Source organism: Clinocottus analis, unplaced genomic scaffold (assembly GCF_023055335.1).
Source record: "Clinocottus analis isolate CAN_PGR_092001 unplaced genomic scaffold, fCliAna1.0.p SCAF_14, whole genome shotgun sequence".
NCBI classification, from domain to species: Eukaryota; Metazoa; Chordata; class Actinopteri; order Perciformes; family Cottidae; genus Clinocottus; species Clinocottus analis.
In genome coordinates, this window is record NW_027175865.1 from 7,006,281 (window position 1) to 7,023,645 (window position 17,365).

The 17,365-nt window shown below is 40.5% G+C and overlaps 1 protein-coding gene across 5 annotated transcripts in view; it reads left to right on the forward strand.

The window, feature by feature from the left end:
• csmd3b (CUB and Sushi multiple domains 3b) overlaps window positions 1-17,365 on the forward strand; it is a 297,260-nt gene that overhangs the window by 80,425 nt on the left and 199,470 nt on the right. For all 5 annotated transcript variants that reach the window (XM_068575849.1, XM_068575850.1, XM_068575851.1 and 2 more), the window contains exon 3: window positions 14,285-14,397. In XM_068575849.1, the coding sequence (XP_068431950.1) occupies window positions 14,285-14,397 (113 nt within the window). The remainder of the gene's footprint in view (window positions 1-14,284; window positions 14,398-17,365) is intronic.

The following is a 17,365-nucleotide window of genomic DNA, read 5'->3' on the forward strand; positions in this document are numbered from 1 at the left end:
CAAAAGCTCTGATGATTGAGAGCTGATTGCCCACCATGACAGGAGTTTTGGTCCGGCTGACCTTTAAAGAGTGAGTCAGTGGCAGATTTGCACGTTCTGTTGTATGGTGATGTTTAAGACGGGAGCGCAATTTATGATGTTTCCATCTGTAGCCCAAACTTTGTAAGACGCATACATCTGTTCACATTCTCTGGCTCTTTTTTGGGGGGGGTTTAAACCCAATAATTATAATAATTTGAAATCCAAAGTAGAGTAGTCTTATACACATGACTCTTGATGGGAACATATATCTCGACCTCTTCTTGCAAAACTCCTTCAACTGCCGTAACTGGTTTTTAAGGTGCATATGTTATAGCTATTTGGTTATTACACGTATTTGCTCACACAAACATACAGGTAGGCATGTTTAAAAATCACATGTCGGGGTCGACTAACACTGTCAATCTCCACCCCGGAGGGAGAATCAGAGAATAGAGCAGAGACAGACAAGCATAAGGAGACATAAAGGCCCAAAGACAGAGAAAGCGAGCACAATGTGTTTCTCTCAGCTCTATTGCTCTCTCCATTATCCTTCAAGACAGAAATACAAGAATTCCATTAAAAGACCATGTAGTGACCTTAACACGCATGCACATGCGTGAACACACACACCGTTGATGTATCAATTAATCATTGTCTGTCACTTGACCATTATAGAGTATGTATCCTCACTGGACCATGGGGATTATATACTGTGTGTGTGTGTGTAAAATGTCATACTACTCTATAATGACCATTGTTATTTTCAACTTTTAAAATCGTGTAAGCGTCGACAGGCTAATAGATCTTTTTTGTGTGGTATAGTGTGTGTGTGTGCATGTGTGCGTGTGTGTGTGTGTCTTAGTCATTAGTATGCAGTACTGTGTACTAGCCTTGTGTTATTAAACATTAAAACTCGATGACAGAATTTGGCCTGAGCCCCGGGGCTATAACTAACACAGTAGGACAACTCAGGGAAACACGCATGCACGGTGGCAACCTCAAGACACTCGCACACAAAGAGACATTTAAATGTCTATTAAAGGCTGAAACCATTTTAGAGTGTGTTCTTAAAGTAGCAATTTTGAATGATGAATGTCAGTTATTTTCACCCAGTAGCATATTAAAGTCACTGACTCTGGTCGGCCCATCGCTGTTGATGTCATGGTCTGCACAGGAACTGGACAAAACGTCATTGGCTTTGTGCCAGAAATCCAATTTGCTTTGGTGTGCTGCACAGTACATGCAAATGCTTTGACTCACATTTAACATTAAAGAGTTCATACATGTACCTTTGTTTATACTGTGTGAACTATTATTGCTATTATTTTGCACTTTGTATTTGTAATTATCAAAAACTCCCCTAAAGTGAGGACCATGGGTAACAGGCTGAGAGCAGTTTAAGATGATTGCTATGGATAGAAGCTATATTTCCTGCCTCACAGCTCCAAAATACAGACTTCCCATTATGGGCCCACCCACCTAGGAATTCCGACCACCCCAGGAGAAATCTGTATTAATATTGTAATTACAATTTGTTTTGATTTATTCTGATAATTATTGTTTTTATTGGATGTGCCAACTTGGGACTTACAACTTCTCAGACCCAATAGCATCTTGTTGCTCAGAGTAAATTCTGTCAGCGTCTCATCCGGCAGCAGCGCCTTTTGTCTCTCTCTCCCCAAACTCATGCACAGTCTCCATGGTTGAAGTGAGCTGCTTTCGGTGTCACCAGGTCATTTTGTCGAGGCTTAATCCAAAATGTTTTGAGTGTAGCCCTAAATCTAATTTTAAATATGTAAGCCGATGTGAAGCCCATTAAGAATAGAATGTATTCTGAATGCAAGATAATTAACAAAACAGCCTGTCAAAATGAATGCAGCTCTCTAAACTATCCCCTTCAGTCAGCGCTGAGAGGCACAAGTAACTACCGAATGTCATTATCTTTCACATCGGAAACTTCTATTGAGGTTTTTGAATGAAGCATCAAGTATCTGTCATCATATTTTATGATGTCATCCCCGTAAAAGAAAATAGGAAAATATCATCTTTGTGTTATTGTGGTAATATGATATGTATTATTCCATCATGCTGTTAGATTGCTGATAGATTGCCCTGCAGGTGAGGGTGCATGCAGGAAAGTAAACAGCTTGTTGATTGAAGATGTTGTTTGGGAAATGCTAAACACCCCCAACTATGGGTTGAAGCAGAATAAGTGTTAGATAAAACATTTTTGTGGATTTCTTCAGGAAATTCAATTCAATTTTACACAAATTACCTACAGTATGTTGTTTCCAGGCCAGTGAAAATACTGACTCATGTGCTGCGAGTAGATGTGGAGGATGTGCTGCTCATTGTAGGATCCGTTCGATCAATACACTCACATGCTGGTGCTGTTTATTATGTTCACATTGGGCCCGCTCACTGAAATCAAATACCCACAGATTTATGTCTGCCTCTGGGTCTGTATAGAAAATACTATAGAACAAAGTCCATTTGGATATTAAAACTAACACTTGATATGTCCAGAACTTCAGTATGTGGTATCAAAGCATGCGGTGAAGTGGGAGTTGAGCAAGAAGCAGAGCAGCCATATATTAACCTCAGTATGAAGTTTTAAACGTTCGACTCCGCGTCATTCGTTTCACCATGGGGCTGCTTTCTGCAGACACAGACCGGTCTTGTGTCAGTCCATCTCCAGGGCTTCTCATTTATAATACTGAACTGGGATGTCTTGTGGATGCCAGCATTGAGTCAATCCGCAAAACGTGTAAAATATTGCAAATAGCTCTCGATAAAAAATATAGGTGGTACAAATTATTGTCTGGCTGTTTTCATTTTCTATTTCAAAACAGTCACAGGCCCAATGCTTGGCCCATGGTGTCTCTTGAGAACCACTTCTACAAACAACTTCATACTCTACACACTGTGCTTCCTTGGGTCCTCAGCAATACATCTGCAAAGGCATTGCATCACACACCCAAGTCACAGCTACCGTACTTATGGTCAGAAACAACAGTGGAATAGGCCTACAGGCTGGTTCACAGTAAAAACACACATCACCTTTAGGCATAGTAGAAAAATGCCTGGGGCCCAACTAAAAGGGCCACAAATAGCTCTAAATATATTATGTCTAAATATTTTTTTTTTAAAGTATTGGATCATGTTACTATCATCTCATTGTACCCCCAAAGCCCTGGATGAGTATGCAACTCAACTGTATACCGCTTACTGTGAAGATGAAAACATCCTCTTATATTTACCTGACAGACCAATGTTACTGATTATTTACATTGCAGGTTGCATTTAGGCTTTAAAAACTTTCAAGTTACTCTGACAAACTTTTAACTGGTTATGATGCCGTTACATGACCTATATCAGTCAGAGCGAGAAGTTTGGTTATTTCTTTAACTCACCGGGGTCTCGGGTTATTTTCTCGGCTATTCTGATGCCACTGGGTTGGATTCCACGCGTAAGGGTTTCTGGTTCACCAGAAACTCCTTTAGCTCAGGAATCAGCCTTCGAACTGAAGTCAGAAGCTCCGGCGAGAGGACAAGAGCTCTGTTCCCTAGAGCAACGTATACCCCTCCGGCCGGCAGCAGAGCATCATCTCGCTGCTCCACCGGAGCCAATACCGACAACACATTACTGGAGGCCCAGGCCATGTTGCTGGGCGTAAAGAAAGCACGGGAAAACCAGAACATGGACTTAGCGGGGAAGACTGTCAGATCCTGCGGCAGTAGAAGGACAGATTTTCTAAAAGGGTGCATGGAAACGTGACCGCCAAAATCAACACAAAATCAAAGTTCCCTGTAGAAACTTTCAGTACATTGTATAATGGAAGCTTCATCCCAATAACGCCTGTTTGGAAAATTGCTCTGATTGTTTTTGGAGACATGGGACAGGGTGTCTTGAAAAGGACTTTGCATATATCAGTGAAGCCATGGTGCGAACCGTCTGCTGATGAAATCACACCTAATATTTTTTTAAAAGTTGACAGACCCACAGGCGAGGCGACCCCCTCTTACTTGAGCTGTTTTGCCATGGGCAACTTTATTTGTGTTATAAATGACTATTGCAAAAACACAATTTGAGTGTGGTGGTAATGCGGCGCTGTTCCATGGTGCAGGCTCTCCACTCCGGCACGTTGAATCCAGGTAAGTGAAGAAAGTTTAGGTTCATACAGAGTCAAGCAGCCAAAGTGAACTCCAATGATCCAGCTGCTGGGTGCTAGCTGCAGATGTGCTGTGTGCTGGTTTATCCAAAGTTTATTAATATAGAACGTGTCATGTGTCCAAATTGGACTTAATTTGATCAAGTGCATAGAGGTGCTCGGCAATACACACTTCAACTGTGAAGTTTATGAGATGAAGGGTTCTCGAGATATGCAAAGAACAGAAGGAAGACAGATGGACAGACAGACGTCCTTGCTATATAGTTTATAGATTTTACACTGCAACCATTTCAGCTGTCTATCTTTTTAAACCATGTTATTAACTGCCACAACTCATCTTCGAATTGTGGGGGGAAAAAAAAACATTTTATAGTACATGTGCACGGAGAACGTTTTTAATAAAAGATATACCTCACATATATATATATATATATATATATATATATATATATATATATATATATATATATATATATACCTTAATCCATACGATGACGTACTTAAAGTGTCCTAGCATCATTAAAAGAGAGAGGGGTGCGGGGTTGGATGATGCAATGCAGGCAAAGATGAGAAGAAGCTGCAAAGCAAAGTTTTCCACAGCGCCGTGAACGTTAGACTTCAACTTCGCATCCATTGATATTAGTTGTTTTCAAATATGGGTTCATAGATTTATTCCACATTCTGTTATAAGCATTTAGGTCGAATTTCTATCAGTCTATTTGCTCGACACTTTGATTTCTACTCAGAAGTCTCGACTCTCATCACTGCTGGAAGGCCAAATTTGGCTTCACATTACAAATTCATTGTCTTTTTTATTCGTTGAAAATATAATTGATTTTTTGTTAGAATTAGTTGCCTATCATATTCTACATTTGGTACTTTTTAAGGCTTCACATGCAACACAAGGGTGTTGGGAAAATGCCTGTGGTATTGTTGTCTTGTTTTTAAATTGGATTGTTTGTTAAAAAATATATTTCACCTCAGCAGGGAAAATGGGCCAAAAGCCTTCAGGCAACAGGCAACATTCACCCATTTGCTTTGTGCATGCATCTACATCTGAGCGTTTGCCAACACTTGTGTGCCGCATGTGTGTGTAGCTTTGCTACTCTGCTTGTGTGTTTGCGCATGAGTCTACTGGTTGGCTCTGTGACATTTTGTGTTGTGTGGTCGTTTGTGGCCTCTAACAAGCCAAAGATGTGGTTACTACCGCAGGCAAGGTTACACCCTTCAGTACAGACAGACAGACACACACTCACACAGAGGAATACAAGGTTGTTTATTGCAGTAAACATGAAGAATTGATAAGATAACTGTGGGACCACTGGCTGACCTCAAACAATCTAACATTTTAAAACAACTCAATATTATCTCAAGTCATTTTACTGGAGCTTGAGCTCACTTCCAGTTCGATCCAGCAGTATTTATTTAGCTATGCACCGACCGATCGACTGCCAGTTATTAGCTGATCGGGCATAACTGGTTTCCTGACAGTCTCATATTTATTTGAGTAAAACATTTGAAATATGTCTGAAAAACATGAATAAATAAAATAAAAAAACAATTGCTAAAGATTGTGTAGCTGCTCTGATGCAGTCTTGTGTGTGTGTGTGTGTGTGTGTGTGTGTGTGTGTGTGTGTGTGTGTGGGTGTGGGTGCGGGTGTGAGTGTGTCCTCTCCCATCATATTTATTATCCTACATCCTCCCTCTGTCTTTCAACATCCCATCTCATTCTCTCTTTCCTTCCAGTCTCCCTCCATCCATATATCTCTCACCCCTGACTGTCCCTTTAAGGTCCTGTCAGCCGTGACACCTCCCCTTTAAATGCCAGCAGACACATGCAATCTGTCTCTACCTATCTACAAAATGCAGGTGCACACCCAACATTTGTGTGCGTTCCACATTCATGTGTGTGTGTGTCACATCCAGTGTATGCATCCATGTGTTTGTTTGACCCTTTCAATATCAGGTTTAATAGCAAGTGATGAGACAGCCGGCAGCCTAAACAAGCTTTAGCTCAGGGGGGCAACACTCACTATCTATCTAACTGGCTGAGAGAGAGAGAGAGAGAGAGAGAGAGAGAGAGAGAGAGAGAGAGAGAGAGAGAGAGAGAGAGAGAGAGAGAGAGAGAGAGAGAGAGAGAGAGAGAGAGAGGTTCATGTATCATGTAATAGTGGAAGCAACAACAATAAAACTGTTTACTGTGACCATTGAAAGTCTCATGAGAAAAAACAAGTTCACGCGAACACTTTGATTCAATTGCATGTGATATATATTCATGTGATATATATATATATATATATATATATATATATATATATATATATATATATATATATATATATATATATATATATATATCTTTTGATATTGATAAAGAAGGAAATATTGCAATACTCCAGTGTTGACTAAAGCTGATATTATCATATATTTTACGTCCATGAAGTACAGACACACACTGTACAAAACTCTGACAAAAACTGCACGCACAAAAACACAAGAAGAGCCAGTTTTCTAGTCCACAATTATGGAGTGGGCCTTTAATGTGTCTCAGTTCAAGCCAGTCTGAGTCTCTACATGTTTGTCTTGGAACCTCTCGCTGACATGAGGTTAATCCAGTATTCAACCCCAGTCAAAGCGTCTCTCCTCAGGGGCGCGCAGAGAGCACCGATGGCCCCTGTCACCTCCAAAGCGCTGGGATGAGAACCCCCACTCCTACGCCATGCCCCACAAAAAAAAGGTTATCATCCCTGGGCATCACAGCACTGCTGGGGGGGGGGTGATTTGAAGGAATGGATGTTTGCACTGCTGGATGACATAAGTGACAATGAGTGAAACAAACATTTATGGGCCCCGTATATCTCCCCCACTACAGTAGGTGGGGGAGAAGGGGAGCACTCTGGACCACTCCAGCTGAAGCATCCCGCCGCAGGAGGAGAGCAGCAGCACTCAGTGTCTGTGTCCTTGTCTCGCAGTCCTTAGTCCTGACTTCTGCTCCCAGAATGCATAAAGTTGGTTTTGCAGGTCGAGATCAGTTGAGAAATGCACGTTTGGCAGTGTGGATTGGCTCTTATACCGGGCCGGGTGTGTGCAGATATTAAAATACCCTGACCGGCGCATCAACTTCTTGATAAGCTTTGAGTGTGAACATATTTCAGTATGTTTGGTGTCATAAATAGTGTAATCTTTTTGTTTATTGTATAACTCCTGATGCTACAATAATTATATTCAATTCAGTTTACTTTGTATAGCCCAACATCACAAATTACACATTTTCCTCAGCACATCAGATACAGAACCCCCCCTTTCAAGGGGAGAAAAAGGGAAGAAGCTGGGGCTCCTTCTAGTTTTGGGAATCAATAAATGGGCCGGTTATGCTCTGAATAGCTGAAAGTGTGAGTCCATGTGCATTCAAGCATATGTGCATGAAGTTTAGGTGGTGTACTCTGCTTTTTTGTGTCATCCTTCTTGTAATTTCAGAGGTCATTTAGTGAGTAAAACTTTAGTTTTGCCTCAACGAATATGACGTCGCACAGTGAATCAATGACACAAAATGATTCCTGCTCACTCTTATATTGCTAATCTCACATTTTAGAGGCTTTAGAGAGCTCACATATCTTTAAGTCTTTCACTTACCCGTCTCTCTCTCTCTCTCTCTCTCTCTCTCTCTCTCTCTCTGTGATGAATGGAGCCAGTCAATGAGTGGGGTGTAAAGGTGACCTGGCCAGCAGGCCTATGTGTGTTTATGTGTATCTGTATCTCGTGAATTTACGTGTGTGTGACTAATTTAATGGATAGCATGTCACCATGGTCAAGGTCCCGCCTACACACAGACAAATACATGTGCACACTAAAATCACGCACGCACGCACACACACACACACACACACGCGTGCGCACACGCACACACACACGCAGCACACGCACACACACATACACTGTCCAGAGAGGAAATGGCTGATTTACAAGACACACCAGTGACTATTGACCACATGTACTGTAACCTTAAAAAATAACTGTTTGTGTGTGTGTGTGTGTGTGTGTGTGTGTGTGTGTGTGTGTGTGTGTGTGTGTGTGTCACTCAGCCTAGTGTTGTTAATCAATCATTCACTACAGACCCTGAACTTTGGACACAAGTACAGGAAATAAATCTACTGCCATGCAGTGGAAAAGCGAGAAGGAGGAAAAAGAATAAGGCGAGGAGAAATGACATTTTGTTTTGATAAGGAGGACAATGTTCTTTTCATGTCACTTTGAATATTTCCATCCGCCCAGGCGGTTATGTTTTAGTTGTTTTTTTTTCTTCTTTATTTGTGTGTCAGTGAAATAAGGAACAACTAATGGCTTGTTCCACCAAGTTTATGAAACTTGGTGGAAGGTTGTAGAATGGGCCGAAGAAGAACCCATCACATTTTCGTGTGGTTTCCTAATCACAGAGCAGATACATACATTATGTTTTCTATGTTTTTTTCTGAATCTTGCATAAGCCCTTCTTGTATGTATGGATGTGTGATGTATAGATGTGTGATGTATAGACGTGTAATCTATATATGTGTAATGTATAGACATGTGATGTGTGATGTATGGATGTGTAATGTATAGATGTGTGCTGTACAGAGGTCTTATGTATAGATGTGTAATGTTTAGATGCATGATGTGTGATGTATGGATGTAGGATGTATAGATGTGTAATGTAGAGATGTCTGATGTATAGAAGCATGATGTATGGATGTGTTTTTTCCCTTTATTTATTCATGATTACCTGAGAAAAGTCAATTTGAGTAAAAAGAGAATGTTCAATGTCAGTAATACAACATGTGTGTCGCAACAATTACACATGTGTCTCCTTCCTGTTCAATATGTTTAAATGACAGAGATAATTATAGGTTTCTCCATAAAGTGTAAATTGTGATGACCTTGACTGTAAAATAATATCCAACCTAATTTATTTGATGAGACAGAGGACAGAAATGAGCTCAACCTGAAGTAAAAAAAACCCAAACTGGTCTGCAGGAATGAACTGAATGACCGTATGGTTTCTCAATGTCTGTGTGTGTGTGTGTGTGTGTGTGTGTGTGTGTGTGTGTGTGTGTGTGTGTGTGTGTGTGTGTGTGTGTGTGTGTGAGTAAGTTTTGTCTGATGATCATATGAATATTAACTAAACACTGCATGATGAAACAGTAATGAAATAAGATACACTGATGTTCAAGAAATAAAGTAAATACACCAATAAAAATACACTAAATAACAATACTGGAGGGTGTGTATGAGTTTCGTGTCTGTGTGATTGTTAAATACATCAAATGTGATGTGTTTTATTTTGGGAAATGTATGTAGGATTTTGGTCATTTAAAAATAGTTACATTTACTCTGATCTGGTACATTTGAGAAATTGAGTGCTACATTGCTATTTAAAACTTCTTTTTTTTAATCTTTGTATGACTTTAACTCAGTTTATTAGGATGCAATACACACTACACTAATCATGGGAAAAATACACAGAACTAGAGGCTTGAAAAGCAAATAGTTACATTTTTTTTATAACATACAGTTGAGAAATGTCTATATGCTGTTTAAAATTAGGAGAACGGATGTTTTAGGCACTGATTTATGTTTGCTCTGAGTGGGCAAACAGGCAGGGAAAACAGTATGAAGAGAATCAATGGGCTGAGGAGCTTTATTAGTCTACATATATCGAAAGACATCAAATGGCCAGTATATTGACCCGATGGAAAGAGTCAGAATGGAAGAGAGGAAGGGAGGCAGTGGGGGGAAAGAAGAGATGGATGAAGGACCATGGGGAGAAACTGTAGGAAGAGGAGATTCAGACCATTGTGGTTTGTGGGGTCAGGCCTTGGGTCAGTATCAACTCAATAAAAGGCACACAAACAAACTAAAATACACACACGTTCACACACAACCACAGACGTACACAATTTCTATCGCTCACAGTCAAACGCTCCCAATGCTCTCTTGGTTCTGCTACTTTGGTGGTGAGGGACTAGTAGCTACACACACTGACACTCGATGAGGGAAAACAACAACTCCCCGTTAATTAAAAATTAAAAAAGTACTTTGGCTGACATCCTCGCTCAATATCTCTATTTTACATGAATCAGTAGTAAGATACTATTTCTGTATGTCAAATTATAGTAGCAGTACTTCCTTGCAGCATGGCCTACTTAAGTCTAAAAAAATGTTAAAAATGTCACTCAGTATATCCCTGAATATGTTTTTTTAACTGTTGTGTTATCATGTCCATCTTCACTTGCAAGCTATGCCTCAGCATTACATTTGACTCGCTAATTCCCTGTGACTATGCTCGATTGAATAGTATATATATATATATATATATATATATATATATATATATATATATATATATATATATATATATATATATATATATATATGTGTGTCCCCGCCTCCCCTTATATGGATGTCAATATTATCATCAGATTAGAATTATTAGGTAATATGCATGTTGTGAGTTAAAATGCCAATAGTAAATGCAAATCAATTGCATATTATCATCAAATGTGGTCAGTAAGAAACTGATATTATACCAGAAAATAGTTGCTGTAAATAAAGTTGAATCGGTATTAACGTGATTATACATACAACTCCAGATAGACACTCACACTGCTCCGTGCATACCTACCCACAGCATATGAGCGTGCATGGTCTGTAGGTTCCTATCAGATGACTCTCTGATGTGATTAAACGATGCAGTTCACATCAGATATGATTTGATGCGAGAAATTATTTTTCAAGGCGATACAAAACCATAACTGTGCAGCATTTCTCTCATCGTGTCCATCCTTCGGTCGTTTTTTATTTTATTTTTACAGTTAATCTCTTTCAACCCTGTGTCTCCTTTTTTCATGCCAGTAATAATAATGGAAAAAAAGAGAGAGATGTTCCTCATGGCAATAAAGACACTATCAGATACAAAGGAAGGAGAAAAGGAGCGACAGAGACACAGAAGGGGGTGGGGGTCTGACAATCGCATTAGCCAGACTGCATGTTTGCTTTTTTGGAGAAAATAAAGCGAATGGTGTGTTTCTATCTGTGTTTGTGTGTCTGATCCTGTGTGACGCCCCTTATGTTTGTGTGTGTGGGAGAGTAGAGAAAGCACTCTGCTGATATTAGCTAGTTCTTCATTCACTTGCTAATGGGATTTCACTCCATACACCACACACACGCACGCACACACACACACACACACACACACACACACACACACACACACACACACACACACACATACACACACACTCCCACAGGAAAAGACCTTGAATGTCAGACACCATCTGTTCCATCTCTCTTTCACTTTCTGTAAAATAATTTTGGTTTTACCTCATAAATCTCAAAACACATAAATTCAGAGATAAATTGTAACACAGGAAATAGAGTATGCAGCCTGTGTGTGTGTGTGTGTGTGTGTGTGTGTGTGTGTGTGTGTGTGTGTGTGTGTGTGTGTGTGTGTGTGTGTGTGTGTGTGTGTTAAAGGTGTGCTTTTCAGCAGAAGTAAAGCATAACAAAAAGGATATTGGAGAGGAAGCCGAAGATAATGGTTTTAGGTTCATTTACATAACACAATATTTGCTGTTTCTTAATCTAGCTGTGTTTTTATCAAGAAGCTCCTTAGATTAACATGAATGTACACAATGTTTCAAAAGGATCCGTCATTTCCTATATTTTTATAAATGCCCTTTGGACTAACACAACTGGTTAAGGGCCGTGTCCAGTGAGCAGCAGGTCTCCCTTAGAACCAAGCAAAACTCTGTCTTTTCATGCAGCTCATCAATGTGTTTGTGCTAGAAGTAACACAAACACATAACTTCATTTTGATTCTGCAAACTGTCTTTTAACTTTGATTTTCTTTTTCAGCATTCCACGTATCAATGTCACACCCCACCCCTGTTGATGGCATGTGTTGCTCAACATTTAACAGTCCTGCAGCAAAGTTTCTGCACTTGTTACCGCTCCTCTGGTCGGGTAGTAGCACGGGTAGTAGCATGGGTAGTAGCACGGGCGGTAGCGCGGGTAGTAGCATGGGGAGGAGCACGGGTAGCTAGCTGACAAAGCGCCGCTATTTTGTCACAAAGTGGCTCGTCACATCTAGGACTTCTAATAAATTATCAGGGTCTCAAAGGGTTGTCCCATTTCATATGGGAAGATTTCCACCAACACCCCTTGTAACTCTGTTCAAAGGGGCAATAGTAAAAAAAAAAAAAAAAGAAATTAGATTAAGCCCCAATGGGTTTGGAGAGGGAGGGAATACATGCAATATGAAAAGGAGAAGTTGAGATGGTGAAATAAAGAAAGGAGCATACCGTAGGGTAAAAGCAACGTTTCAGAGAGACAAAGAAGAGGAAAGACATCGACATTAGCCAGTCAGAGATTCATTTTAGCAACTCACAAGCACAACTAGTGTACACACATTAAATTGGTCTCCTATGTCAAGACTTTTCTGACATTAGTTTCGTGACTTTTTCCTTTGTTTTATGGAAGATAAGGCAGGAAGCACATTGAGTGGGACAATCAGTGCAGAGGCGTGAGTAAGGATCAATCCCGAACTCACGGCTATCTAATGAAAAGCTATTGAATCAGTTCCAGAAAAATAAACAAGGCAGCACATGTAATACTGAAGGATCCAAGAGATTTATGTTATCACAGACTGTGCTCTGACCGGGATGAAGGGGAGAGAATATTTAAAGATAGATGCTAAAGAGAGAAGGTCTTTGTAGGTTGGATACAGGGATGAAAGTGAATGTAGGTAGCAAAGAAAGGTGATGTGGAGAAGGGAAATGAAAAACATAAAAACATAGACAGGGAGTAGAAAATTAGGGGATGGAGATGAAAAGGAAAGGATGTGACACAGGGGTGATGAGGAAGATGAGGGTAAAAAGAAGAAAGGAAAGCAGCAAAAAAAATAGCTGTAGGAATGCCAGAGAAAGAGAAAGGTGGAGGGAGGAAGAAGAGATGTGTGTTGATACGTGCCATAGTAACTCCTTTTCACACCGCCTGTTCAAAGCGGCACTGTTTCGCCGTTATTACATTACGTTAGTCCGCCTGTAGCTGGTCTGTCGGTGCGGACATGGAACGGGGAAGCATTGTCGCTTCGCCAATAAGCAGTGGAGGTATCACAGAGCCATGTCCATGGTGGCCGTCACACATCACAAACTAGACACCAACACTGTCGTCTCGCGCCTCTTTCGCCTCCAGAATGTTGGCACGTTATCAAAAATCACGAACAATCGCAGCATTGTGCCGGTGGAGTTAGATTCAGTGGATCAAAAAAGAAGAAGAAAAGTCTGCGTAATGGTGCTTTGTATTGCAGATTTTCTGTCCAAAAAAGGCAAGCGAGAGGGCAGAGAGGAAGATAAATAAAGGGGAGAGGGAGTGTAAGGGAGGTAAGACAAACACCTAAACAAGAAGTTAGGTGACCTAATGCTGGAGGAAGGGCTGGTGCGAGTGTGTTAGGTAAGATGAAGAGGAGGAGGGATGAAAGCGGAAGAGAGGAAATGGAAGGAAGGAGCGAAAAGAAAATAAAGAATGGTAACGGCGGAACATGGTTTGGCTCTTATCCATAACTAAAAAAGTTAAAAGCTGGCCTTCCGTTCCTCCTTCTCTCTTCTTCCTCATTTAATTTAATGAATCTTAAAGCTGAAGTGTGTAAGCTTATTTTTGAAGGTCACACTCAAACATGAAGTACACACAGCTTTGCCTCTTTACTTGCCTCCTGTTTTTTTGTCGACCTATTTGTACACAAACCTAATGTTGATGTTGCTAGTTATCTAACCAAGGCTCACATTTTTTTTGGTACAATTTGATCGTTTGGTTTTGTTGATTTAAAAAAAAAAAAGTTTAAAGTCGTGGACTTTCATATATGTTTATGTTTTCTAATAATGGAGAGTTGATCATGTTCTGCCTCAGTGGTTATTTGCCAGACAGTGTATTAGTAAGAGCAAACATCAGATGTAGGAGTGTAATCATTATTAGACCAGACTCAAGGTTGTGGGCCTTTTGTGTTTTTCTTGTAAGTTAAATGTGTTTAACGTCAACACATTCTTCCTTGTGTTTGCACAGGCTAACGGGCTTCCAGGTTCCTACACCTGTCACCAGCACGGGAAACGTCTTCTCTTTGAGGTTGACCAGTGACTTTGCTGTCTCTGCACATGGCTTCAAACTCAACTACGAAGGTCAGTTACCGCCTGTCTGTGTTTGTGTGTGCGTGTGATAATGCGTGACATCATTGAGACAAATGAACAATGTAAATAAACAACAAAAAGCTAATTACCAAATGTCAGATAAAAGTCCGTAGTATGAAACAAAGAAGGCATTCAGACAGCAAAGCTCCCTGGGTAGACCCCTTGCTTTTGAATGCAGAAGTAATTGAGCAGGTGCACTGTGTGTTGTTTACCCGGAGCGACCCCTGTTGATTTTTGCTAAACACATTTCACTTAGAGAAACCTGAATACCACACATTGCACCTTTAAACGTAAGATTATATGTTTTGCTTTTGGTCAGACTTCACTTTTAGTCCCCCTATTTAAAATGTGTGCGCTGCATTAGTATGTGGGGCTGAATAAGGGGACGTGGTGTATTTTAAGGGACTTAAGTGTTTTTTTATGTTGCAGACATAGCGTACATGATTTAGTCAGGCCATTCCGATTTTGAAAGTTTTCAAGGAAAGCTGCCATGTTCTGAACTCAAGCACCCTGACTCCTTTACCCTCAGAGCAGTAAAGGACTTCCTAATGGGTGACAAGTTCATTCCTTTTCAACATGGCAGGCTGTCAAATCCAAAGAGAAAAAGGAAAAGCATAGACAGAGCATGACACAGAACGAGAGCATACTCAAGCCGTGACATTATAGGCCTGAGGGACGGAAACAGGGTTTTATGGTCGTATTTACGTCTCAGAACAACAATCTAGATTTAGTGAATCAGTCCATTTTGACCCTCCACAGCTAAGGGATTAGGCCCTAAAAGATCTTACCCAATGCACATATTGATTCACTTCAGCTAAAACAGGCAGACTTTCTCTCCCTGACACATGGGACAAAAAAATCCATATTTGCTATGTTTTTGTTAGAACAGAGATTTAACATTTTAACAAAGAAATAATGTGGGTGATGCTTCCAGAGGGAACTCGGCCCGTTGCAGGGTAGCTCAAGCGTCCCCTTTTGCCCTCTCCCTTCGGGGCCCACGTAAACATCACAGTACCATTTTCCCAGATGAAAGAAGAGATATGAATAGTTGAAGTGATGGTTAAAATTAGAACTCACTATGTATCAGCACCATGCCCTGTGTGCATTAACGATTTCAGATTAGATTTAGATTAGAAAAACTTTGATGTCCTCAATGAGGCAGTTAGTTCCGGAGCATAAAACAGAGGAGCATAAAATTGTCGACCGGAGGCACACGCATGATACTGCGCAGATCAACAAAACAACAATTATGTATCTTCTTGCTATTCTCTGTGATGTGTTGAGGTGTCATTTTAAAGGACACAGTGTGAGACATTTACTTACCACAGTAAATCACATGCAATAAGCATTAAGTTTCACAAACGGCAATGTCATTACCCATACTTCTGATTCGCATTATAATCATATAGTTATTACACATCTGAATACTCTGTTGCAATGCGTGTATTAAAGTGAAAGAGGCACACAGTTAGTGTCTTGGATGTAGTTTTGCATTCAAGGTAGTCAAAACCTATTCAGGCCTGTGGAAAATAACTATCCCTGGTGTAATATTTAATGTGTATTGAATGGGTTTGCACAGTTCTGTTTACTAACTTTAAGATGACAGCTTGTTCACATTTATATTGCACGCATAGACACACACTGACACACGCACACACACACACACAACACTCACATAGTGTTGGTCACAGCTGGTTGCTGTTGAAAATGACTGCTTAACGGTCTCTCTGTGTGTCCCTCTGCATCCTTCTAAGGGCCTTTGTGCTTGTCTGAATGCAAGTTGGATGGTCGGTGGTTGTTCAGTGTGTTGATACGTGTGTCTAGTGTGCCGCATAATGACAATATCACTGATTGCAAAATGCCTCGGTGAAAGTCTGCACACATGCTGCATCCGAATTTGTGTGTGCATAGCTGTGTGTGTTTGTGCTACTTGTACGTCCAAGCAGTTGTCCCAGATTTATTCACTGGCACTAGTTTCCACTTCCTACTTGGCCCATGTTGATGCTGTGTGCTTCTCTATCGGCGTGTGTTATATGTCTGTGTGTGTTTGTGTGCGTGTGTGTGTGTGTGTGTGTGTTTGTCTATGTGTGCGACACAGAAATAATTTGCTCCAGGGGATTTATCTGAAGAGTTCCTTGTTTCCGATACGTTCAGCTGTTGGACTTCCTCTGCGTGTGTGTGACAGGGAGAGTCTACTCACAATTGGCTTTTCCCAAAAAATGCAACATTATCCTGATGATATGTCTGTCTCTCTATATTCGGCATCTCATAATGTCCAAAACACTCGGCTTGGCTGTGAATTCATTCAGAGAGGAGGAGTTTTTTGTTTTTTTTTCCAGAAGGAATGATCCACTCTAGTTTGGACAATTTCTGGCAAGTTATCTTTACTGCATGTAATCCTTCTGCCTAATCTGCTCCTGGAGCCAATTCAGATATTAGATCTCTGCAGGTATTGCATTAGCATTGTCAAAAATAAATGCTTCGACAATAACGTGAATAAATCGTCACCATTATTCATGGAAGTACAAAATATGATTTTTAACCACAATAGGAACTTCTAAAATGAGTGGTTAAATATCTCACTCTCACTCAAAAGCACACGCACACACACACACACACACACACACACGCACACAATTGCTCCCATAGCTGTGCCTACAGTGTATAAATGTGTGCATGGATGTTAGTCATGATGCGCACGTGGCACCTTTGATTGTCACGTTTGATTGCGTGAATGATGACCAGTTATGTTAAAGCACTTTGAATGGTCAGAAGACCAGAAAATAGCTACACAAGTACAGTGCATTTACACACACGCAATATTTACACATTACCAATCTGAGAGGAAGACTGAAAGAGCGAGATCACAACCAAACTGTGTTCGCTTTGCAGCGTGACTCAACAGAAGGATGAGTGGGTGAAGCTAAGAAATATGGAAGGAGGTCGGAGTTCTTCACAT